This window comes from Cricetulus griseus, assembly GCF_003668045.3.
Source record: "Cricetulus griseus strain 17A/GY chromosome 1 unlocalized genomic scaffold, alternate assembly CriGri-PICRH-1.0 chr1_1, whole genome shotgun sequence".
Classification (NCBI taxonomy): Eukaryota; Metazoa; Chordata; class Mammalia; order Rodentia; family Cricetidae; genus Cricetulus; species Cricetulus griseus.
The window spans coordinates 240,974,076-241,001,218 of NW_023276807.1; the positions used below are offsets into that span (position 1 = coordinate 240,974,076).

The 27,143-nt window shown below is 37.4% G+C and overlaps 1 protein-coding gene across 6 annotated transcripts in view; it reads left to right on the top strand.

Moving 5' to 3' along the window:
* Tdrd3 (tudor domain containing 3) overlaps nucleotides 1–27,143 on the top strand; it is a 157,170-nt gene that overhangs the window by 88,415 nt on the left and 41,612 nt on the right. For 5 of the 6 annotated variants that reach the window (XM_027394022.2, XM_027394021.2, XM_027394023.2 and 2 more), the window contains 2 exons: nucleotides 12,029–12,882; nucleotides 18,751–18,876. In XM_027394022.2, coding sequence (XP_027249823.1) covers nucleotides 12,029–12,882; nucleotides 18,751–18,876 — 980 coding nt within the window. Of the gene's footprint in view, nucleotides 1–12,028; nucleotides 12,883–18,750; nucleotides 18,877–19,691; nucleotides 21,886–27,143 lie in introns of those variants that run through there. The other variant, XM_027394024.2, reaches the window with a different exon arrangement.

Here is a 27,143-nt window from a genome sequence, read left to right on the forward strand (position 1 = left end):
AGATTAATTCCCATTATCCTGAGGAACCTCCATACTGATTTCCCAAGTGACTTTACAAGTTGGCACTCCCACCAGCAGTGGAGGAGTGTTCCCCTTTCTCCACATCCTCTCCAGCATAAACTGCCATTGGTGTTTTTGATTTTAGCCATTCTGACAGGAGTAAGATGGTATCTCAGAGTTGTTTTGATTTGCATTTCCCTGATGGCTAAGGATGTTGAGCACTTTCTTATGCGTCTTTCAGCCATTTTAGATTCCTATATTGAGAATTCTCTATTTAATTCTGTACCCCACTTTTTAATTGGATTATTTGGTGCTTTGGAGACTACCTTCTTGAGTTCTTTGTATATTTTGGAGATCAGCCCTCTGTCAGATGTGGGGTTGGTGAATATCTTTTCCCAGTCTGTGGAGTGCCTTTTTGTCTTGCTGACTGTGTCCTTTGCCTTACAGAAGCTTCTCAGTTTCAGGAGGTCCCATTTATCTACTGGTGTTATATTCAGGAAGCGGTCTCCTGTACCAATCTGTACCAATTTGTTCCAGGGTAACACCTACCTTCTCTTCTAAGAGGTTCAGTGTGGCTGGATTTATGTTGAGGTCTTTGATCCATTTGGACTTTTAAGTTTTGTGCATGGTGATAGATATGGATCTATCTGCAGTCTTTTACACGCCAGCATCCAATTATGCCAGCACCATTTGCTGAAGATGCTTGTTTTTTCCATTGTATAATTTTAGCTTCTTTGTCAAAAATCAGGTGTTCATAGGTGTGTGGTTTAACATCAGGATTTTCAATTTGATTCCATTGGTCTACCTACCTATTTTTGTACCAACTCCAAGCTGTTTTTCAGGACTATAGTTCTATAATAGAGCTTGAAGTCGGGATGGCTATGCCTCTGGACGTTCTTTTATTATACAATGTTGTTTTGGCTATCCTGGGTCTTTTGTTTTTCCATATAAAGTTGAGAATTGTTCTTTCAAGGTCTGTGAAGAATTGTGATTTTTTTTATTATTTTAATTAGAAAATTATTTTACATGTCAATCCCAGGTCCCTTTCCCTCACCTCCTCCTGTTATCCCCACCAATTAACACCCTACCTATCCCATACCCCTTTGCTCCCAAGGCCTTCCATGGAGGGGGTCTTCAAAGTCTGTCTTACTCTTTGGGATAGGGCCTAGGCCAACCCCCTTGTGTCTAGGCTCAGGCAATATCTATCACTCCATGTGGGAGGGGCTCCCAAAGTCCATTCCTATGCTAGGGATAAGTACTGATCCACTACAAGAGGTCCCATAGATTTCCAAGGTCTCCTCACTGACACCCACATTCAGGGGTTCTGATCAGTCCCATGCTGGTGTCCCAGCTATCAGTCTGGGGATCAAGAGCTCTCCCTTGTTGAGGTCAGCTGTTTCTGTGGGTTTCACCAGCCTGGTGTGAACCTCTTTGCTCATCAGTCCTCCTTCTCTGCAACTGGATTCCAGTTCAGTTCAAGGTTTAGCTGTGGGTGTCTGCTTCTACTTCCACCAGCTGCTGGATGAAGGCTATACAATGTCTTATGAATTAGTCATCAGTCTCATTATCAGGAGAGGGCATTTAAGATAGCCTCTCCTCTGTTTCTTAGATTGTTAGTTGGTGTCATCTTTGTAGCTCTCCAGACATTTCCCTAGTGCCTGATTTCTCTTTAAACCTATAATGTCTCCCTCTGTTGTATCATTTCTTACCTTGCTCTCTTCTGTTCTTCCCTTAACTCAACTCCCCTTTGTGCTGGGGTTTTGCTGGGGATTGCATTGAATCTGTCGATTTTGGCAAGGTTGCATTTTCACTATGTTGATCCTACCTATCTAATAACATGGGAGATCCTTTCATTTTCTGGTATCTTCTTTAATTTCTTTCTTTAAAGACTCAAAATTCTCAAGATACAGGTCTTTCACTTTTTTGGTTAGCATCACCCCAAGGCATTTTATGTTGTTTCTCCGAGGGTGATGTTTCTCCGAGCATTTATCATCTGTATATAATAGGGCTACTGATTTTTTTTTTCAGTTAATCTTGTATCCTGCCACTTTGCTGAAGGTGTTTATCAGCTGTAGGAGTTCCCTGGTAGAGTTTTTCCGATCTCTTATGCATTGGCTTCTTTGTGTTCTAGAGCTTTCAGTTGAGCTGTTCTCTAGTGTGACTATTCTCCAATTTCTTCATGTGGGCACTTAGTGCTATGAACTTTCCTCTTAGCACTGCTTTCAAAGTGTCCCCTAACTAAGTTTGGGTATGTTATTTCCTCATTCTCATTGATATCTAGGAAGTCTTTACTTTCTTTTTTTATTTCTTCCTGGACCCAGGGATGGTGCAGTTGGGCATTATTCAATTTCCATGAGTTTTGTAAGTTTTCTGCAATTTGTGTTGTTGTTGAGTTCTAACTTTAAAGCATTGTGGTCTGATAAGATACAGGGGGTTATTTTAATTTTTTTATACCTGTTGAGGTTTGCTATGTTGCCATGTATGTGGTTGATTTTAGAGAAGGTTCCATATATTGCTGAGAAAAAGGTATATTCTTTTGTATTTTGATGAAATGTTATATAGATACCTGTTAAGCCCAATTGGGCCATAACTTCTGTTAGTTCCTTTGTTTCTTTGTTAAGTTTCTGTCTAGTGTTCCTGTCTAGTGTTGAGAGTAGGGTATTGAAGTCTCCCACTATATGTGTATGAGGTTTTATGTGTGATTTGAGTTTTAATAATGTTTCTTTTACGAATGTGGATGCCTTTGTATTTGGAGCATAGATGTTCAGAATTGAGACTTGATCTTGATGGATTTCTCCTGTGATGAATATGAAATGACCGCCTTCATCTCTTTTGATTAATTTTAGTTTAAAGTCTAATTATTTAAATATTAGGATTACTACTCCCACTTGTTTCTTGGGTCTATTTCATTGGAAAATCTTTTCCCAACCCTTTACTCTGAGGTACCGTCTGCCTTTGGAGTTGAGGTGTGTTTCTTGTATGCAGCAGAAGGATGGATTCTGTCTTCTTATCCATTCTACTAGCATGTGTCTTTTTATAGGTGAGTTAAGACCATTAATATTGAGGAATATTAATGACCATTGATTGTTCATTCTTGTTTGTTTTGGATTTCCTGGTGGTCATAGAGTTGTGTGTGGATTTCCACCCCATTTTTCTTTTGGCTATTGGTAAAGTGGGATTATCTATTGCCTATGTTTTTCTGGTTGTAGTTTACTTCCTTGGGCTGGGTTTTCCTTCCAGAACTTTCTGTAGGGCTGGATTTGTGGATATGTATTGTTTAAATCTGGTTTTGTCATGAAATATCTTGTTTTCTCCATCTATAGTGATTGAAAACTTTGCTGGGTATAGTAGTCTGGGCTGGCATCCATGGTCTCTTAGTGTAGGTAGAACATTTATCCAGGCTTTCAGAATTTCCATGGAAAAGTCAGGTGTAATTCTGATAGGTTTGCCTTTATATTTTACTTGACCTTTTTCCTTTGCTTCTTAATATTCTTTCTTTATTCTGTATGTTTGGGTTTTTAATTATTTTGCTGCAAGGAGACCTTTTTTGTGGCCCACGGTATTTGGTGTTCTGTAGGCTTCTTGTACTTTCATTGGCATGTCTTTCTTTAGGTTGGGAAAGTTTTCTTCTATGATTTTGTTGACTATGTTTTCTGCACCTTTGATTTGGGTTCTATACCTTCTATACCTATTATTCTTAGGTTTGGTCTTTTACAGTATCCCATATTTCCTGGATATTTTGTGTTAGGGATTTTTTGTACTTAAGATTTTCTTTGGTCAATGAGTCTATTGCTCCTAGTGTATCTTCAACTCCTGAGAATCTCTCTTCTGCCTCTTATATTCTGTTGTTTATGCTTGCATGTGTAGTTTCTGATTGTTTACTCAGCTTTTCTATTTCCAGCATTCCCTCAGTTTGTGTTTTCTTTTTTTTTAATTTTTTTATTAGTTCAAACTAGGAACAAGCTTGTTTCACATGTCAATCCCTTCTCCATCTCCCTCCCCTCTCCTCACACCCCCCCCCCATCTACCCTATCTACCCTGTACTCCCCAGGCAGGAAAGGGCACTCCACTGGGGCTCCCCAAAGTCCACCACATTATCCTGGGCCGGACCTAGGCCCTCCCCCTGTGTCAAGGCCAAGAATACATCCCTTCACTTAGGATGGGCTCTCAAAGTCCCTTCTTACACCAGGGAAAAATACTAATCCACTACCAGGGACCCCCTAGAGTGTGGAGGCCTCCTCATTGACATCCATGTTCAGGGGTCTGGATCAGTCCTGTACTGGCCTCCCAGACAGCAGTCTGGGGTCCATGTGCTCCTGCTTGTATAGACCAGCTGTTTATGTGTGTTTCACCAGCCTGGTACAGACCCTTTTGATCTTCATTCCTCCCTCTCTGCAACTAAATTCCAGAGTTCAGTTCAGTGTATATCTGTGGATGTCTGCCTCTGCTTCCATCAGCCACTGGATGATGGCTCTAGGATGGCATAAAAAGTAGTCCTCAGTTTCATTATAGGGGAAGGGCATTTAGGTTATCCTCTCCACCATTTCCTAGGTTGTCAGTTCGTGTCATCCTTGTAGGTCTCTCTGGAAATCTCCCTAGTGCCAGATCTCTCCTCGAACCTATAATGGCTCCCTCTAATATGGTATCTCTCATCCTGCTCTCCCCTATTCTTCCCCCCAAACAATATTTCTCCTCCATTTCGTCCACTCCTCTCCTCCTCCTCTCCCCTACCCTCATGTTCTCAATTAGCTCAGGAGTTCCTGTCCCTTCCTGGGGTCCATTCATTTTTCCCTTTGAGTCCTTCTTTTTTCCTAGTTTCTTTCGTGAAGAGGATTGTAGGCTGGTAATCCTTTGCTCTATGTCTAAAATTCATATATGAGTGAGTACATACCATGTTTGTCTTTTTGTGACTGGATTACCTCACTCAGGATGGTTTCTTCTAGTTCCATCCATTTGCCTGCGAATTTCAAGATTCCATTGCTTTTTTCTGCTGAGTAGTACTCCATTGTATAAATTTACTACATTTTCTCAATCCATTCTTCAGTTGAGGGGCATCTAGGTTGCTTCCAGGTTCTGGCTATACAAACAATGCTGCTTTGAACATTGTTGAACAAATGTCCTTGTTGCATTATTTGGGTATATGCCCAAGAGAGGAATTGCTGGATCTTGAGGTAGACCGATTTCCATTTTTCTGAGCAACCACCATACTGATTTCCAAAAGGGTCTTACAAGTTTGCACTCCCACTAGCAATGGAGGAGTGTTCCTTTTTCTCTACATCCTCTCCAGCAAAGATTGTCATTGGTGTTTTTGATTTTAGCAATTCTGGCTGGCATAAGATGATATCTCAGAGTTGTTTTGAGTTGCATTTCTCTGATGGCCAAGGATTTTGAGTACTTTCTTACGTGTCTTTCATCCATTTCAGATTCCTCTGTTGAGAATTCTCTATTTAGTTCTGGACCCCTCTTTTTAATTTCATTGTTTGTTGTTTTGGTAGCTAGCTTCTTGAGTTCATTGTATATTTTGGAAATCAGCCCTCTGTCAGATGTGGGGTTGGTGATGATCTGTTCCCATTCTGTGAGCTGTCATTTTGTTTTACTGATTGTGTCCTTTGCCTCACAGAAGCTTCTCAGTTTCAAGAGGTCCCATTTATTAATTGCAGATCTCATTGTCTGTGCTACTGGTGTAATGTTCAGGAAGCGGTCTCCTGTGCCAATTTGTTCAATTTGTTCAAGGTCTCCTGTGCCAATTTATATCTCCCACTTTCTCTTCTAGAAGATTCAGTGTAGCTAGATTTATGTTGAGATCTTTGATCCATTTGCACTTAAGTGCATGGTGACAGATATGGATCTATCTGCAATCTTCTGCATATTCGAATCCAGTTGTGCCAGCACCATTTGTTGAAGATGATATCTTTTTTTCCCTGGTATAGATTTAGCATCTTTCCAAAAATAAGGTGTTCATAGGTGTTCATAGGTGGGTTAATATCAGGTTTTCAATTTGATTCCATTGGTCTATGTGTCTATTTTTGTGCCAATACCAAGATGTTTTCAGAACTATGGCTCTATAATAGAGCTTGAAGTCAGGGATGGTGATGCCTCCAGAAGATCCTTTATTATACAGAGTTGTTTTGGCTATCCTTGGTTTTTTGCTTTTCCATATAAAGTTGAGTATTCTTTTAAGGTCTGTGAAGAACTGTGTTGGGATTTTGATGGGGATTGCATTGAATCTGTACATTAGTTTTGGCAAGATTGCCATTTTTACTATGTTGATTCTACCTAACTAAGAGCATGGGAAATCTTTCCATTTTCTGGTTATCTTCTTTAATTTTTTTTCTTTAAAGATTCAAAATTCTTATGGTACAGGTCTTTCACTGTTTTGGTTAGCATTACCCCAAGGTATTTTATGTTGTTTGTGGCAATGGTGAAAGGTGATGTTTCTCTGATTTCTTTCTCCGCGAATGTATCATCCGTATATAGTAGGGCTACTGATATTTTTGAGTTAATCTTGTATCCTGCCACTTTGCTGAAGGTGTTTATCAGCTGTAGGAGTTCCCTGGTAGAGTTTTTCGGGGCACATATGTAGACTATCATCTGCAAATAGTGAACGTTTGACTTCTTCCTTTCTATTTGTCTCCCTTTGATCTCCTTTTCTTGTCTTTTTGCTCTAGCTAGAACTTCAAGTACAATATTGAAGAGGTATGGAGAGAGTGGACAGCCTTGTCTTGTCCCCGATTTTGGAGGAATTGCATCGAGTTTCTCTCCATTTAGTTCGATGTTGGCTGTTGATTTGGTGTATATTGCTTTTTTCATGTTTAAATATGTTCCTGTTATTCCTGTTCTCTCCAAGTTCTTTATCATGAGGGATGTTGGACTTTGTCAAAGACCTTTTCAGCATCTAGTGAGATGATCATGTGGTTTTTTTCTTTGTTTATATGGTGGATTACATTGATGGATTTTCGTATGTTGAACCATCCTTGCATCCCTGGGATGAAGCCTATTTGATCATGGTGGATGATTTTTCTGATGTGTATTTGGAATCAATTCACCAATATTCTGTTGAGTATTTTTGCATCGAAGTGCATGGGGGATAATGGTCTGTAGGTCTCCTTTTTATTTGTATCTTTATGTGGCTTGGGTATCAAAGTGATTGTAGCCTCATTAAAAGAGTTTGGCAATGTCCCTTTTGCTTCTATTGTGTGGAACAATTTTAGGAGTACTGGTATTAGCTCTTGTTTGAATTTCTGGTAGAATTGTCCAGTGAAGCCATCTGGCCCTGGGTTTTTTTTTTTTTTTTTTTTTTTTTTTTTTTTTTTGGTTGGGAGGCTTTTGATGACTGCTTCTATTTCATTAGGGGTTATAGGTTGATTTAAACTGCTTATCTGTTCTAGGTTTAATTTTGGTAAATGATATCTATCCTGAAAATTGTCCATTTCCTTTAGACTTTCCAATTTTGTGCAGTACAGGTTTTCTAAGTATTACCTGAGGATTCTCTGGATTTCCTCAGTTTTGTTATATTCCCCCTTTTTGTTTCTGATTTTGTCAATTAGCATGTTCTCTCTCTGCCCTTTGGTTAGTTTTGATAGAGGTTTGTCTATCTTGTTGATCTTCTCAAAGAACCACCTCTTTGTTTCATTGAATCTTTGTAATGATTTCCTAGTTTCTACTTTATTGATTTCAGCCCCCAGTTTGATTATTTCCTGGCATCTACTCCTCCATTGTGAGATTGTTTCTTTGTGCTCTAAAGCTTTCATTTGTTCTGTTAATTCTCTTGTGTGACTTTTCTTCAGTTTCTTCATGTGGGCACTTAGTCCTATGAACTTTCCTCTTAGCACAGAGTAAATGTCCCATAAGTTTGGGTATATTGTGTCTGCATTCTCATTAAATTCTAGGAAGTCTTTAATTTCTTATTTATATTTCTTCCTCAATCTGGGAATGGTGCACTTGGGTGTTATTCAGAATATTTCCACGAGTTTGTAGGTTTTCTGCAATTTGTATTGCTGTTGAATTCTAACTTTAAAGCATGGTGATCTGATAAGATACATGGGGTCATTTCAATTCTTTTATATCTGTGGAGGTTTGCTTTGTTGCCAACTGTGTGGTCAATTTTAGAGAAGGTTCCATGTTGCGCTGAGAAGAAGGTATGGATGTTTGGATGGAATGTTCTATAGATATCTGTTAAACTCAGTTGGGACATAACTTCTGTTAGATCCTTTGTTTCTTTGTTAAGTTTCTTTCTCATGGTCCTGTCTAGTGGTGAAATCGGGGAGTGGAAATCTCCTACTATAAGTGTGAGAGTTTTTATGTGTGGTTTGAGCTTTAGTAATGTTTCTTTTACAAATGTGGGTGCCTTCCTATTTGGGGCATAGATGTGCAGGATTGAGACTTCATCTTGATGGACTTTTCCTGTGATGAGTATGAAATGCCCTTCTTCATCTCTTTTGATTGATTTTAGTTTGAAGTCTAATTTGTTAGATACTAGGATTGCTACACCAGCGTGTTTCTTGGGCTTATTTGATTGGAAAATAATTTCCCAAACCTTGACTCTGAGGTTACGGCTGTCTTTGAAGTTGAGGTATGTTTCTTTTATACAGCAGAAGGATGGATTCTGTCTTCATATCCATTCTGTTAGCCTGTATCTTTGTATGGGCAGGTTAAGACCAGTGACATTGAGGGATATTAATGTCCATTGATTGTTGGTTCTTGTTTGTTTTTGATTTATTGTTCGTGGTGTCATTGTGTGTGTATTTCGCCCTCCTGTTTCTTTTTGTGTTTGGTAAAATTGGATTATCTATTTGCCTATGTTTTTGTGAGTGTAGTTATCTTCGTTGGGTTGGAGTTTTCCTTCCAGACCTTTCTGTAGTGCTGGATTTGTGGATATGTATTGTTTAAGTCTGGCTTTGTCATGGATATCTTGTTTTCTCCATCTATAGTTATTGAAACTTTTGCTGGGTACAATAGTCTGGGTTGGCATCCATACTCCTTTAGTGTTTGTAAGATATGTATCCAGGACCTTCTGGCTTTCAAAGTTTCCATTGAAAAGTCGGTTGTGATTCTGATAGGTCTTCCTTTATATGTTACTTGGCCTTTTATCTTTGCTGCTCTTAATATTTTCTCTTTATTCTGTAGGTTTATTCTGTGTTTTGATTATTTTGTGTCGGAGGGGGGGGAGTTCTTTTTGTGGTCAAGTCTGTTTGGTGTTCTGTAAGCTTCTTGTACTTTCATAGGCATATCCTTCTGTAGGTTGGGGAAGTTTTCTTCTATGATTTTGTTGAATTTGTTTCCTGTACCTTTGAGCTGTATTTCTACACCTTCTTCTATACCTATTATTCTTTGGTTCAGCCTTTTCACAGTGTCCCATATTTCCTGGATATTTCGTGTTAGGGATTTGTTGGAGGTGAGATTTTCTTTGGTCGATGTCTCTATATCTTCTAGGGAGTCTTCAACAACTGAGATCCTCTCTTCCATCTCTTGAATTCTATTGGTTATACTTAAATCTTTAGTTCCTGATCATTTATCCAGCCTTTCTATTTCCAGCATCGCCTCTTCTGTGTTTTCTTTATTGTGTCTAATTCAGCTTTCATGCCTTGAACTGTTTCGAGAGCTTCCTTCACTTGTTTGGTTGGTTGTTGTTTCTTGGCTGTCTTTAGATTCTTTAAGAGATTTGTTTACTTCTTGAATTTTTTGATTTGTCCTTTCCTCCATTTCATGTAATTTTTTTGCTTGTTTTTTTCTTCTATTTCTTTAAGGGATTTTCTTGTTTCCTCTTTAAAGGTCTCTGTCATCTTCCTAAGATAATTTTTGAGGTCCATCTCTTCTTCATCCTCTGTGTTGCGCTTTTCAGTTCTTGCTGTTGTGGAGTCCCTATTTTCTGGTGGTGTCTTATTGGTCTTTCTGTTGTTGAGTTTATTCTTACTCTGTCTTCTTCCCATCCCTTCTTCCAGTGAGTACAGGTGGGGTCTCTCCCTCTCTCTGGTGGCAGGCAGAGGGCTCAGCCTCTGGAGGTAGCTAGATGGTAGAGGCCCATGAGTGGACAAGGGTGAGATGTGTCTGGACTCCGGGTGGCCCTTCCCAGTCTGGGCATGTCCACTCTTGTCAGGGGTTGGGGGGTGTTCAGGCAGAAGAGAGCAGAGGTTGATGGGGGGGGTTAGAGTTGCAGAGCATCTCCCAGACTCACCTGAACCTCAGGCCCCCTCAGTAGGACAGAGGGCAGAGTGTGTCTGTCTGGTAGACAGACAGCCGGATGGTAGAGGGCCATGAGTGGACAGGGGTGAGGTGTGTCCAGACTCAGGTTGGGCCTTCCGGTCTGGGCAGATCCACTCTTGTCAGGGTGGGTCAGGCAGAATGGAGCAGCAGGACAGAGGGCAGAGTGTAGACAGGGGTGAGGTGTGTCCAGACTCCCAGTTTGTGTTTTCTTTATTGTCTCTATTTCAGATTTCAGGTCTTGAACTGTCTGAATTGTTTCCTTCAGCTATTTGATTGTGTTTTCTTGGTTTTCCTTAAGAGATTTGTTGATTTCTAGTATTTTTTGTTTGGGTTTTTTTTTCCATTTCATTAAGGGATTTTCTCATATCATCTTTGAGGCCCTGTAACATTTTCATGAAGATGTTTTTAAGGTCATTATCTTCTGTTTCATCTGCATTGTGGTGTTCAGGTTGTGCTGGTGTAGATTCCCTAGACTCTGATGGTGTAGTGTTAGTTTTTCTGTTGTTAAATGTGTGTTTTTGTTTGTTTGTTTGTTTGTTTTTCGAGACAGGGTTTCTCTGTTGAGCTTTGGAGCCTATCCTGGTACTCACTCTGGATACTAGGCTGGCCTTGAACTCACAGAGACCTGCCTGCCTCTGCCTCCCTAGTGCTGGGATTAAAGGCGTGTGCCACCAAGGCCTGGCGTTAAATGTGTTTTTATATTGTCTTCTTCCCATTCCTTCTTCCGTTGATCAAGGATCCCTTCTGGTGGGTGCAAACAGGTCCAATACTCTGATATCTCCTCTTCCCCTGGATGGAGTCAGGACTGCTACTGGGGACTAGATACTTTGGTGTGCTGGATCCAGCCGGGATGGGATTCACTCCGTGAGCAGTCCCCAGGCCTCAGGTGTCTCCCAACAGGGCAGAGGAAGGCTCAGGAAGAAAGATTTTAAATTGAGTATGGTCATTAAAATAAGATAAACATTTGAATATGTTTATCAGATAGACATTCTTGGGGAAAGTTTCCTTTAAATATAGTTGGCAAGAATTTGAAGCCTTGGTATTTCTTTTTGTCATAATTAATAGGTGGTTAGCCCACATGTAGAAACTTACCTAGAAAATAATTCTTTTTTAATTTCTGTGCCATGTCCAGTGGGCCTGCATTGATGACTTTGATGAGTTTTCTTTTATTAGCTTTATTTGTCTTGCCAGTTTGAATCTCCATTTATAGTCTGTGATTTAGCATTTTTAAACATCTTTATTCTTGTTGACCTAAACAATTTATCTGACAATTCATTTGCTTCCAGTGAGTGTTGAAAACATGTAGAGACATATTAAATTGCCGTTTACTATCTGGAGAGCATTGAGGGCAATTTTCTTGCAATGCTAGAAATAGGTCAAGCAAATGTCATTAGTGCCCATCTTTGGGAATGTGATGACCCTAGAAAATATACAAGGTCCTGAATCTTGACAGTGATTCATGTCAAAACAAACAGAAAACACCAAATATTTCCATCAAAGGTCACTGTATTTGGTAATACTGTAGTCATTTCTGTGAAACACCAGAACAAATTGTATATATCCTCACTTAACATAGAATAATTGTGCAGCTGCTAAAATGCTTTTATCTTGATTCAGATCATCACTTTAGTTTTTTAACGTGCTAACCAGGAAGAATTCATGATAGACAAACAACTCAGAAGAAGCCAAAAATTAAGGTAACAAGATTTGAAAATAGGAGTTGTTAAAATAGTAACCGTCTACCAGTATAATTTTGGAATTTTCAAATAAGCATCTGTCAATGCTGTCTTCATCCTAATATGCATGATGTACTTCTGCCTTTTAGAACCAAAGTCACAGCCACAGCACCTTCACCAAGGACAGCACAGAGTGTCGAATACTGAACAGAATGGGATAAAAGAGAGCAGCAATCAATCAAGACATCTTCCTCGAAATGATACCAGGCAGCCAAGAAATGAGAAACCTCCTCGTTTTCAAAGAGACACCCCCAATTCGAAGTCAGCCTTAGAAAGCAGTGTATTATCAAGAAATAGAGGTTCTGAAAGATCCGGCAGTTCTTTTGGTTCAGAAGGGTGGGCAGAAGAGAAGATCAAGTGTGATAGGCCATATTCTAGATATGATAGAACTAAAGACACTTTATATCCGTTAACTTCTCAGCACAACGATGGCGCTTTTAAAAAAAGAGATAACTCTATGCAAAACAGATCAGGACGAGGTCCAGTGTATGTGGAGCCAAAAGAAAACCCACTTCCTCCAGAGTTCTTAGATTACAGTAATCAAAAGCGTGGGAAAAGAGAAAACCAAACAGGTAATCCTGATCACTTTTATGACAGGAAATCACGGACAATGAATAATGAAACTTTTAGTGGTCTCAAAATTGAAAAACATTTTAGTGTAAATACTGATTACCAGAATCCTGTCCGAAGTAATAGTTTTGTTGGTGTTCCAAATGGAGAGCTGGAAATGCCACTGAAAGGAAGACGCATAGGACCAATTAAGCCAGCAGGCCCTATCCCAGCTGTACCCTATGATGATAAGATATTTTATAATAGTGGGTCCAAAAGAAGATCTGGGCCAATTAAGCCTGAAAAGGTGATAGAATCATCTATTCCTGTGGAGTATGCAAAAATGTGGAAACCGGGAGATGAATGTTTTGCACTTTATTGGGAAGACAACAAGGTATGAATGTTTGAAACACATGGCTACATACTGTGCACTGTTCTGGTGGTACTCTGTAGAAAGCATCTGTGTGTTCTAGTCTGTAGCCATACCTGTTTGGGGCCCTTAAGGAGGTTTATAGATGTATAATTCAAAAATAGTTAACATTTTTTTGTGAATGCTTAGAATTTGCTTTAGCTTATATATGAGAATCTTATTTTAAAAAAGACTAAACTTAGTTCAGCTGTATTTCACTTATCATTTTCTAAATTATAGATGCTTATTTTCTTGTAAATTTTACTGATTCCCAAGGGGGGAAATCATTTCAGTGGTACAAACTTTTGTGAATTTTTACTTAAAGAGTATATGTATACTCGGCTTATAAAAAAGAGAAAAGCATATAAGCTAGTTTCTGACCTCGTCATAAATTAATAGTTATTAGTTGGCTACAAGGGAAAGAAAGAAGTGGAGGGAGGAGAAGACAGGCAAAAAGGCGAAAGAAGTAGAGTGCTAAGAGTCTGGTGAGAGCTGGGAGAGCAGCTGAGCACAGAGCGTGAGGAGAACCCAGAATGTTATTTGTTGTTTCGTGTTATTAGTTCACTGATAATTTTGTTCACTGTTTTGATTATATTTGCCAGCTTTCCCAACTCCTTTCCTCCTTCCCTACCCACCCAACTTTGTGTCCTGTTTTTAAATTTTATAATGTAAAATTTTCTTATACCCATCAAGTTCTATTTGTGCTACCCATATCGCTTTAGATGTGGGTTTTTGACTAGTACAGTCAACTTACCAGGGGTACAATTTTAGCGAAAATGTATGAGCTGCCAGCAATTCCTCGGCCCGGGGTTCACTCAACTCTTTTCCATTCAGTGACATAGTCTGACTGCAGTTTGTACAGGTCTTGTGCATGCTGTCTCAGCCACTGTGAGTTCATATGTGAAGCTTCCCTGCTATGTCCAGAAAACATTTTTACCTTGTAATCATCCACTGCCTCTGGCACTAACACTGTTTCTGTCCCCTCTCCCACCATGGTCCTTGAGCCACGTGGGATGGGGGTATGATGTAGATGCCTCATTTAGGACTAAATATTCTGCAATCTCTTGCTCTCTGCCCCTTGGCCAGTTGTGGGTCTCGTTGTAAATCACGGCCTACTGCAAATAGAAGCTTTTGTGATGTTAGTAGATAGATGGGTATAACAGTTTGTCAGGAGAGGGTTAGCTAACAATAGTAGATTCTTCCATAGGGACTAAGAGCTCTCCAGCCACAGGTTCTTGGTCCTGATAATGGTACTAGGTACGGGTTGCAACTTAAGAAGTGTGCCTTAAATCCAATTAGAAAGTGTTGGTTTTATGCTCATTCTGTTCATTCAGTCTTGAACCATTGGGCATGTCTTGCCAAAGCAGTCATTATTACTGTTGGCAGGATTCATACCTGGATAAGACTGACACTTACTTTTCTCCTGTAGTATTGTGCATAGTACCTTTCAGAACTACAAAAGCTAGCCCGTAGGAGTGAAGCTTTCAGGTTAGTACTAGCTTGACATCTCTATGTATTGTGACTGAAGTATCTACTGTCTTCAGCAGTAGGGTCTAATCATCAGTTCTGGAGGGTAATCATTGGCATTGGCAATAACCTATAGGAACTCACTGGTTAATAACTCAAAAGAGGTAACCCAGTCTTCGAATAGGACTTTATACGGGCATCAGCACCCTGTTATAGGCTAATTATTTAAACACATACTCCTTCCCCGTGTGTGTGTGTGTGTGTGTGTGTGTGTGTGTGTGTGTGTGTGTGTGTGTGTTATAAAGCTTCTACAGTATATAGTATTAGGTTTACATATGACTGTTTGAAAAGGTTTTTAATATTATTTATCCCTTGTTCCCTCCTCAACCCTGCTTCCCATTCCCACCCAATTTAACCCTTCCTGTTCAGTTATTCTTCTTTTATCTTTCCTTCCAACTTCCTCTCTCCCCTTACTAATTACTAATTTCCTGACCTCTTTGGGCTTTCCAAGTGAAGCATGCATACCTGGTGATTTAAAGCTGATATTCACAAAAGAGAGAACACAAGACAGTTGTCTTTCTCAATCTGGGTTACCGCCATTTACCTGTGAATTTCATAATGTTGTTTTTCTGGACAGCCGAATAATATTCCATTGTGTAAATATAACACATTTTCATTGTCCATTCATCAGTTGATAGACATCTAGGTTGTTTTCCTCTTGCTGATGGTTGAATAGAGCATCAATGAAAATGGATGAGCAGGAATCACTATAGTAGGGTGGGGTATAAAGTCTTTTTGGTATATTCCCAAAAGTGACGTAGCTGGATCATGCTGAAGGTCTACTTTCCTTTTTTTTTTTTTTTTTTTTTTTTTTTTTTTTAGTACCAGCTACCAATTTCCATAGTGGCTGTACCAGTCTTTTTCTTGGCCAATTTTATTTCATCTTTGAGAACTCCGTTTAGTTCCATGCCCCATTTTAAAATATAATTTTAATTTTTAAAAGACTGTGCCAGTAACTCCAATTTCCTTGCTGGGATTTGGTGTGGTATGAGCTTACACAGGTTTTGTACAAGCTATCACAACTATTATGAGTTCATACACTGCTCTGCTATGTCTAGAAGATAATGTTTTCCTGTAGTCATCCACTGACTTAGGCCTTTTCTACTCCCTGCTACCTGGGAAGCCAGTTGTAGTATTTGAGTTCCCGGTAGAGCTAAGCATTCTGAAGTCTCTTAGTCTCTGAACCATAGCTAGTTGTCACCATCAACTACACCAACTACCAAAAACAGAAGCTTTTCAGATTGATCTATGAGTATAACAATTTAGAAATTGTTTTAATACTGTGTCCATTTAGCAGCACGGTATTGCTTTTGGTAGGCTGGCCATTTTCATAGTATTAATCTTACTAATCCATGAGCATGGGTGCTCTTTGCATCTTCTGGTATCAAATTTGTATTTTCAGTATCTTAGGTTTTCACTGTGTAAATCTTTCATTTTATTGGTTAGATTTATTGCAAGACATTTTATTTGAGAAAATTTTAGTCATTTTATTTTAGGAGTGTGAGTGTTTTGCCTTCATATATATATATGTGGATCATGTGTATGCCTGGGGCCCATGAAAGTCAGAAGAGAGGGGTGATACCCCTGGAACTGGAGTTACAGATGGTTGTGACCATGTTCATGCCTGGTGCCCACTGAAGTCAGAAGAAGGGCTCAGGTCCCCTAAATTGGAGTTACAGATGATTGTGAGCTACTATGAGAGTGCTGGAACCCAAGCCCAAATCTTTACCAAGAGCAACAAGTATTCTTAGTTGCTGAGCCATCTTTCAGGCTCAAGGTACTTTATTTCATATTCTGAGGCCATTGTGAATGGTATTGGTTTCTAGATTTTCTTCTCTTCATCTTTCTTATTTATATATAGGGAAGCTACTGATTTTTGTGTACCTGTTTTATATTCTGCCACTTTGCTGAACATATAGTCAAGTAATGACAGCAACACCCATCAGATAACTCTTGGCAAGTCTAAATCCACCTCCTTCAGGAGCAAGGGTATCTCCTTGGTACTCTTGTCCTCTGCCAACTATGTAAAAGCTTTGGATATGAAAGATCAGCCAGAGATTAATGGAGAAGCAGAGAATAGATTACATGTGTTCTAATAGTTGAAATTGGCAGTCGAGTTCCTTCATCAAGTGTTAAGTATCAAACTAAGCATAGCTCAGTAATTGATAAGCACCAACTTACCAAGGGATGTATAAGTTAGTTCTGGCTATGTGTACTGATATCCAAATGTCTCCCATAATTTGATACACTTTTTAATACAATTTTAATCTTAATTATAATTGTCTATAAAATCAATATACTGGTAGGATCAAATACAATATTTCTTTTCAATGAAACAGTCTAGTTATTTGTCACAACTGGTGATAGCCTATACTTAATAGATCCTTAATCAAAATAAAGACTGTATTAATTAAGAACGTATGAAAAAACCCAATGTACTGAATTCACTTGTTGCCTGTATTGAATATGTTTATAATAATGGCCCAAACTATGTTGATATTTAAAACATTTTGAGTTATTGCAGTACTCTTAGAACAACTAGAGGGTCTTTTAAGGTGACTACTTTGATTTACATTGGCATGTATACTTTTCAGTTAGGATAGTTTGGCATGTATAGTTTTCAGTTAGGATGGGCATCTTTGGATTCTAGGTTATACTTTTAAGTAATAGAAATCAACACTGTTTGCTCTGTGAAGAGATGGAACCAGCCTACTAAAGCCACCTAGCTTAAGAGGCACATTTTAAATATTTTATCAAGAATAGACAACTTCCAGAATTTTTACATAGAAACAAAGAAATTAAAAAAATAAATGGTCTATAACTACCATTAGGAAACCATGCATTAATTTTATTATAATTGTGTTTTGGAGGTGATCAGCTAGTATATTCTAATATTTGCACAGTTCCACACAATTCCTTGCTTCATTTCTATAGAAGAAATGAGAATTTGAAGCCATTTTGCATCTCTCTTTACACTATAAAACTAAATTATTGTCTCCCTCTGGACTTGAATATTATGACAGTAACCTCCAGATTGTTTTCCTTGCCAGCAATCTTAGATCTCCCAGTCTTGTCAATGATAATGCCATCACTACGGTGCTCGTCTTAAACCACATGATCGTTCTACTTAAAATCTCTTACCTATACATGAAATACAAACTGTTCGTAGACCCTTCATTATTTAACCTTTTGTACTTATGGATCCTAATTTATTACTTGTTTAGCAGTCACGTCATATCATAATTAGTTTACATCTTCTCTTAGTTGACTATATTCATCTCTATGGCCCCATAACATTCCCTGGAATATCCTTTTTTTTTTTTTTTTTTGGCTAAACATTCTTTATCTTTAATGAATTCCATCCTTACAGGAAGCTCTTCATTAAGTTCTCAGCTTTTTAAAATGGCATATTATTACAACTGTATTTCACTACTTTACATGTTGTAGATTATGTTTTTGTTTTTAACATGGATAACCTTTATTAAGCTGTCAGGTACTGTTATTTTTAAAAGAAATTAAATATATGGCTTTATTTGGTGCTGGATTTCTTAAATAAGGCTTTTTAAAACTCGCCTCTGTGTCAAGGCTGTATTTTGGAAAGTTGAATCTAAAAACCAGACAAATGGAGTATATTACACTCTTTCAGTAACTGTACAGAATCACAAGAGCCAAAGATTAAATTGTAAGTTACAAAAAGGCATTGCCTTACTTGTTTTCTTAGGCTACAGTATGACTGTTGAACTTATTGTGAATTGACATAATTTGAGAAGCTTAAAATTAAAACATGTAGTCAGAGCCAGGCGGTGGTGGCGCACGCCTTTAATCCCAGCACATGGGAGGCAGAGGCAGGCAGATCTCAGTGAGTTTAAGACCAGCCTGGTTTACAAGAGCTAGTTCCAGGACAGCCTCCAAAAGCCACAGACAAACCCTATCTTGAAATAAAAAACAAAAACAAAAATGAAAAATATACTCAGAACACAATAACAAGTCTGCAAACAATACAGGAAGGGAGAGAATGTATGCCAAAGTCCTAAGATAAGGACATCCCAGCATGTTGCTCTAAACTAAGTAGCACAAAGACATAAAAAGAAAGCATCAGGCATTAGCTTAGTAGTTATATGAGATGCACTAGTTATTACCAAAATATATTAATGAAGAATCAGTTTGTTCTTGGTACATACTTAGAGTTACCTAGGTTTTAGAAGGATGTGGAGAATATGAAGTTTGTTATCTTTTCTCATTTTATTGACTATATTAAGGTATCTTGGCAGTTGCTTCTGTAGACAACACTGATGTCCTATTTCAAACTTCTTTTTGCTTCCTCAGTTTTACCGAGCAGAAATTGAAGCCCTCCATTCTTCGGGTATGACAGCGGTTGTTAAATTCACTGATTATGGAAACTATGAAGAGGTGCTATTAAGCAATATCAAGCCCATTCAAACAGAGGCATGGGTACGTGATCCAAATTCTGTACAAAGGCTACTTTGAAGAAAATAAATAGCTCTAAAAGATTAGGCATAGTCATACACAATTTGCAAGTGAGAAAAAAGTGAGTTTGTTTGAAAGTGGCTATTCCAACTTAAGATTTCAACTTTATCTGAACTAAAAATAAATGCATTACAATTACCCCAATGTATACTGTGTTGTTATGTCATGCTTTGGAAATAGATAACATTGTTTATGTTTGCCAGATATTTGTATGTGTAAGATTGGGTTTCATGCATATTTTCGTTTTCAAATTGTTACTTTAAATTCAGCTGTTATGCCCCAAATTTGTCAAATTCAATCTCTATGGGATACATGATTTTGTTTATTATTTTAGGTGCCTATACGATTAGGAAAAAGCACTTTAAATTATATATGGTTTGCACATTGTTTACCACATGCATATCTTTGCCCGTGTATACATGCAGAGTAATGAAATATTTCAGCTTAGTAATTACCTGATGAATTTTATTGACAGTTGTGTGTCAAAGCTGTATACCAGCTTTGATCACATAAGTTAGCATTCTCCAGCCTCATAGAGTGCATGTTTATAGGACTTCCTTCACTTTATACAGGCTGATTGTCATCCACATGTAAGTACAAACAGCCATAGAGAAGTGGTGTTCTACACTTTCTATTTTCATTAATTTGTTGTGATTTCCCTAAAATGTCAAACTATAACAAAAAAAAAATCATATCATCTTGTTCTCTGGAGCCCTGCATTGTTTGTTCATGAGCTGTTTTGGATTTGTTTTCAAGTTTTTCTGTCATGTCTTTATTAGTGTCCCCATTCTCCAGTATAAATCAGCAAGAGCACAAAACCCAATTGCAGTCTTCAGATTTAGAGGCATGGATATTTGTTGCCTTCTTATTCAAGAAACACTATTATTTTCTAAGGTAATTTACCATTGTGCTTACAGTATGATATTACTGTTGGTTCATAGGATTACTAAGAGGACACTTCCTTCAGCCTCATTTCCTAAAGTTTCAAAGTTTTTCTCTAAAAAGACCGAGATGTTATCATTTTCAGGTTTATATTTTTTTTCATTCTTGGTAAAACTTGATTTCACATATTTTTACTCTTCTTGATCTCATGTGATGGCTATTTTAATCCCCCCTTTTTTGTTAACACTTTCTAATCCAATGTTAATTGTAAAAGTGATTATTTACTGAATTTATACTCCTAGAATTTGAATTATGACTTGGTATTTTATATGCTTCCTGTTGGTTTTAGTCATAGCATTCAGTGTCAAAGTGAAAGTCATGTTTTTAATGTGTATAGAATGCTTACTTTATCTAGAGGCTTACATAATAAAAGCTAGGCTCTCATATAGCACAGGCTATCCTAAGTCATGTAGCCAAGGATGAACTTAAGCTGATCCTTCTGCCTCCCCCTTTGCAGTGGTGGAGTTACAGGTGTCACTCTCATGCCACCCTCAACGTCACATTTTTATGTAATGTAGTTTTTATATTTTTAGAAGTCTTGGGGATTAATTTTACTCTTTCAGTTTTCTTCCTGTCATTTTGCTCCTTTAGGGCAGTCATTCCTGATGACATTTGTTGTTCCTCATTGAAACTCCCCCATTTAGAGGTGTTGAGTTCTGAATTGCTACAGGCATTACTTTTACCTTTCTACCTTAATAGTCCTCATGGCTCTCACCTTGATTTTTATTTGTGTGAGCATAGCTGGATGATGGTTTTATCAGATGTCTTAGCTGGTTCAGTGATTATATTCTGAGCCACAGGACACTTAGCTGAACACTCATTTATGATTTATTTTCACGTATTTTAAGCTTGAATAAGATGCCTAAGCTATTTTTGCAGAACAGCATAAAATCACTACATCTTTTGGAGATTTTGCCATTTTTTTCCTCCTAAGTGAAGTGAAATTTATGCAATTTATTTTGCATAAATTAATATAACTGGATCATGGGCATCATTGCCAGGGGAAAGATCAGCCATTCTGTCTGCAAGGGTAGTTACATGAGAGAAACATCTCCTTGAAATATAGATGCCACCAACTTAACAATTCTTTCTCTATCTCCATTTAAACAATATCTATGTGTTCATAGATACATACATAAAAAGCCACTGCAGCAATACAATCTATGCAGATGTCAGGACATGTGATGTAGAGTCAAGGTAGACTTCTCTTTTCCTTCTGAGAGTATTTGTATTGCAGTCTATGAGCACCTTTCTGTATACTGGAACTGTATCAAGGTTATGTTAATCAAAGCTCTACAAAATTATAAGCAAAACATCCACTGTACCAATAGGAAGGCAACCTTAGTTTACTGACTCACTCTACAGAAATAAAGGGCTGCAAAGGTGCAGTGAATCTGGTAAGGGGCCTTAGCACAATCACCCATTTACACTGTGGATTATTGAACTTTCAGCTTTTAAATTCTTGCACTACATATGTGTTTCTATTTTTATGTGAAATAGTATGTTTATTTGGTTATGGTTCATGTTTATTATTGGCAAAAAATGTTGGAAAATCTTGTCTAAGTTTTCCAAAAATACCAATGATCATTTAGTGAAGATGTTTTTCAAGTAAAGTGCAGAACAACCAAAAACAGCTTGCATATAAACTGAAAAGGCCTTTATAAAAACAAAACAAAACAGTTGCTGGTCCTGCTTTTCAAAGATGTAAGGATAAATTAAGTAAAAAGCATGAAGTATTACGAGATATAAAGACAAAGTTAATAGTCGGTTGCATGGAAAAATAAAATAAAAGTTAATGCTTTAAATTGAAGTGTTAATGTTTTTCTCATGAGGTTTATGGGTTATCTCACATATGTTAGTCAGTTGAATATCTGTTTATTTATCTCTCCAATCTGGATATGTCCACCTTTTTATTTCTAGGACATATACAGGGATGATACTTTATTTTCTCAAAATACACGTTCTGAGTTTGACTGAATACATTATTCTTTGAAAGTGATTTATTAAAAATCCTGTTGTGTTAACCTTGAACTTTTGTTTTTATTACAACTAGATTCCACCTGGCTCTTTTTTTTTTTGGTTTTTTTTCGAGACAGGGTTTTTCTGTGTAGCTTTGGAGCCTATCCTGGCACCCTCTGGAGACCAGGCTGCCCTTGAACCTCACAGAGATCCTCCTGCCTCTGCCCCCCGAGTGCTGGGATTAAAGGCATGCGCCACCAACGCCCGGCCACCTGGCTCCTTTTACCACTGTAGGAAGTTACCTTATTTTTGTTGTTGGTGGTGTTCTTTTTTTTTTTTCTTTTCTAATTTTTTTTACCAAAAATAGATTTTTTTCATACAGTATATTCTGATTATGGTTTCCCATCCACAAGTACTTTCAGATCTTCCCTACCTGCCTTCCCACCCAAGTCTACACCCTTTCTTTCTCTCTCTCATTAGAAAAACAAACAGGCATCTCAAAAATAATAACATAAAATAAGTCTTATTTTAATATCTAACATATAGTGGATTTTCTAATTTGCATGAGTAATGCGACATTTCAGTTTGTTTTGAATTATATAAACGCTCTAATTTTTCCCTCTGATACTCTGTTTTCTTGAGATTCTGTGTCCCCTAAACAAAACAAAAACACCCTAAATTAAAATAAATAGAATTTTTTTATTTTTTGTTTGTATGTTGTATGCCTGTGTGCTCATTTGTGTGGTATTGAAACATTATAGAGCTATCCTTGTTTTAGCAAAGTAGTTGATGCATTATGGAAATTTACATGGAAAAAACCCAAAATATTTTTTAATCCTCTCTATTGTATGAGTATGGAAATCTGCAAATGGTGCACCCTGCAGGCCCTTCCTAATTGGTTCCTTTGAACTTCAAAACTAGTATGAGATTACCAGTTTAAAGATGCCACAGGCATTTTGGAAACCCTGTGAAATAGCTGGCTGTGTTGCACAGATTCACCTTTTGTTTTTCTGGAGTTGTCTCTGAAAAGCTCCTTTACACTTGGGACACTACTTTCTCCTGAGTTTTCAAATGCCTTCAAGACTTAGATCCTGTGAGACTTTTATGTCCCAAGAGATCTTTTAGAGCGTGCTGGTATCTAAGCTTTCTCTTAAAAGTGTTCAGAGCTTGTGTGTCTTCAATCAGAAAGTGACCACTGTTCAGCTGTTATTCCAACAAGAGAGTCACATTGTATAGATAATAGTTAGTTCTATAATCTTAGCATGCACATGGTCTTGGGCAGTAATTCTGCAAAGTGACAGATGGATTGTTCCTTTTTTTTTTTTTTTTTAAGTAATCGTCCAACCATAAGTGTTTTTGTGGGGTCATTTAGTAACAAACATTCCTTGCAAACCTCCCAGGTTTCAGGCATTATTTCTGTGAGTGGTATATGTAAGCCCACAAAAATCTCCATCCTGTACACAAAAGTAACGTATCTCTGTTTTATAAAGGTATCTTCAGTGTAAGTCTTGATCTTACCTCTTGAACTCTTAAAGTCAAATACCAGTAGAGGAGATTCTTTATTCCACTTTAGTTTGAAGACAAAATTGCTATTGAAGAAAATGTAACAATGAACTTATGTACTAAAAACCATGCTTTTCCTGAGAGGATGAGTTCATGGGTAAAGTGTTTGCTATGTAGGCAGGAGGACCTGAATTTAGTTCCCCAATACTCATATTAAAAGCCAGTGTAGAGTTTCACATCCATAATCCTAGGGATGAGAATTGAAGATAGGAGAATCTAGGACTCACAGGACAGCTACCATAGCTAGTGGGGTTCAGTGAGACCATCCCTAAAACTGAAGTGTAAAGTGATAGAAGACAGGAGCCCCCCTCCTCTCTGTCTCTCTGTCTCTGTCTCTGTCTCTGTGTCTGTCTCTCTCTCTCTCTCTCTCTCTCTCTCTCTCTCTCTCTCTCTCTCTCTCTCTCTCTCTCTCTCTCTCTCTGTGCACATACCTGTTCTCACCCACACCACACCCCACACACACACGGGCATACAGAATACTAATGGAAAATAAAACATACATTTTTCTTTTTATTTCATTATATCATCTGTTGTTTTGCTCAGTTTGGGTTTGTTTTGGGTTTTTTTTGTTTTGTTTTGTTTTTAATGTAAGGTATTTCTGTGCTGTCCAGGCTGGTCTTGAACTCCTGACCTTACACAATCTTCAGTAGATAGAAGTCTAGGCAAGCCTGGCTTTGTTTCCTATTGAAACAATAAATTTTCACCTGGCCTACTGGCATATGCAGAAAACACAGCATTCAGGAGGCTGAAAGAGGAAGTTCACAAGTTCAAGATCACCCTGGATTATGTACTCTTGTGCTCCTGCTACTACTACTACTTTAGCTATGTAATTAGACCCTATCTGAAATTTTAGTTTTGAAATAACCACACAGGTTTGTGTTTTCCAGTGATAGCATCCTGGAAAGCACATTTAAAAGTTACCCTTTCAATTTTAAATAATGTTAGTAAAAGGTCATAAGTTATTATTTCACTAAAAATACTTTTTTAAACAAAGCACTGAGCAACAACGAAAACCCTACCTCACTTATTGAGAAGGGGGAGAATTGAGTTTGTATGGATAGAACAATGAATTAAAAAGGAATCCTTAAATGTATAAGAACAGGATTGTGTTAGTAGTTTAATTAGGCTATATGTAGTTTGTACAGGGTATCAAAGATCATAGTAGATGTTAAAATGAAGACAATTGTTATAGAAATTAACTTGGAGATGGGAATTATGTAACAATGGGGCTTTGCCAATTAGTATTTAGTTCATATGTCTGTTTGATCATAGACTTTCCATTCTTGCTAATAAACTCTTAAATAACTTAGTATCTATATTACTGCTAAGAACATAATTTGTTTTGGCCACTCACTAAAGTATGTCTTTTTCTTTTCTTTTTTTCCCCATTATATTTTGAGAAACGTCCAAAGTTTACCACATGTTCATTTTCTTTTGTGGTATAAAGTCAGAAGCAAACTGTATGTCTGGTTTGAACATAAGACATCCTTTTAAATTATGGACCCTGAACTTCATCTGTTGTTTCTTTTTTAATGTTTTTTAATTAATTTTTATGATGCTGTGATTGAACCCTTATCCATGCATGCTGTAAGTATGTTATTCCACAGGTGAATTATATAGTCTTTAAACTTCTTTTCAATACATTTATTACATTTGATGTGATTTATTTCTTTCTTCTTTAGCTACTACTCAACATCTTATGATTCCTACAGGAGGCTGGGGGCTGTGCTCGAGCCCTTTACTGGAGATTGAAAGCTGCTAGCATGGGGGAAGGGTGTGATGCAGTCATTGGTATACTCCATGCTCATAAATACAGCACCTTAAACTATTCATAACCCTTGAAAGTCAGACTCAGCTGTGACAGATAAACTCAATAGAGTATTATGAAAATCTTGAAGTTTAGCTTTCACCCAGGTATAATAGTCTTCAGAGGTATTTTATTCCATCATTGAAATTATGCTATTTTCAAGACCTATAAAAAAACAGTTATGTCAAAATTTTGATATAATATGTTGAGATCTTTCAAGCCATATTTAAAGGCCTTTTTCAAAGAGTTTCAGACTAGTCTGAAATGCCTTTTATTGAGCAGTGAAAGTATAGATTGTCTTTTTTCTGAAGGTGAGATACCTCACAAAGTGAAGTAACGTGGAGGGACCATGATGTCTTTCTTTGAAAGTTATTTTAATGATACTACTCAGATTTGTTGCTAACTTTAAATTGAGTTTATAAAGCAATTTGTACCTGAAATTAAATATTAATATCATGCATGAGGTTAGCATAAAATTGTCTTTTTGCATATCCAAATAATTCTACGAAGAGACGTTACATTAATCTATTATCACTTAAGTCTTTACTAATGCCAACATAAAGTATGGGCTGATGAATATATTATGTTGGTTAACTAAGGAGTTAATGTATGAATCTTTATTGTTTACTGAAAACAATTTTAACATTTTCCTTCAAAGCAGTTTTTATGGGGTGTATTGGGCAAAGGCCACGGCTGAAGGGCCTGGAATTGTCAGGTGCACTTATCTTCTCTTTGATACTTGATCAACAGCTGAAGAGTTTGTGTGTAAATAATACCTTTCTGTTTGTTTTGAAGCCATGAGTTTACTGTTCTGAGTTCTACCATCCTTTTGCAAATATATGGAGAGTATATTTGCTGGTATGCTCATTGCCTAGGAAATCTAGTAGTAAATAAAGGAATCTGAGTGATATTCTTGTTATGTTTATTTCTGTGTTCCTGAAGATTGCAACCTTATATTGAAAATGTGCTTTAACAGTATTAAATAACAATTTATTTTAAAGATTCTGTTAATTTGAGAGAGGTGATTTTTCTTGAATCAAAGTAATATAATTCTGCTTTTGCTTCTGGTGAATTTTTGGGCCAGTTCACCCCCATCTGTAATAGCTAACAATGTTGTTGTTGCTCATTGTGCTGTAGGCTCACTTTCTTTTCAGTTGGAATTCCCTCAGTGCAGCTTTACTTCTCAGTCAGTGATGCTGATGAACTCTCACAATATTAAGCTGTGGACATACAGTACACATTTGACTTTATACTATAGTGAATTAATTATTAGTAATCCATTTCTTTTAAATCTTATGTAATCATTTGTGTTTTCTTAATACTATGTATATTTTTAGCCATCTTTGTTTTCATTCTGTTTCCTAAAGATTACATCCTTGATTTCTGTCTAAAGGTTTGTTGTTGTTGTTGTTGTTTGTTTTTTTGTGTTTTTTATCATTTGGTAGGCTGATCCCTGTTGTCTTAATTTCCCATGCTTTACTGGACCAATGCTACTCTCTATAGAATCATATGCAGGAGGTTCTATCATCACATCTCTGGCAAAAAAAAAAAAAAAAAAAAGGATTTGTTCTATTTTCTTGTGATAAACATTTTGGTGCTGCAAAGTTTCCAGTTCCATTAAACTGGGAAACTACTGGCAAGAGTTTACTTATACTTTGGCCTGAAATAGCCCCCTTAGTGACCTGTCATTGGCTAAGAGCTGCAATCAGAAGGGAAAGGAAATACTGTAACAGTGAGTAACATTTAATTGCCTTCAGTCTCATATGATCTTGAGGATAAACACAAGAGAGAGGTTCTAGTTAGGTATCTTAGAACAGTCTAAGAAAACAGAAGTCTTTGTGTTTCCTCGTGCATGACCAATCTAGTTTTCTCAACTACATTCTGGGAACATGAGTTCTTAAACACATTTGGAAAATATGGATAATATAATTAAGTATATTTTTTTGCAGTTTCCTCCAAT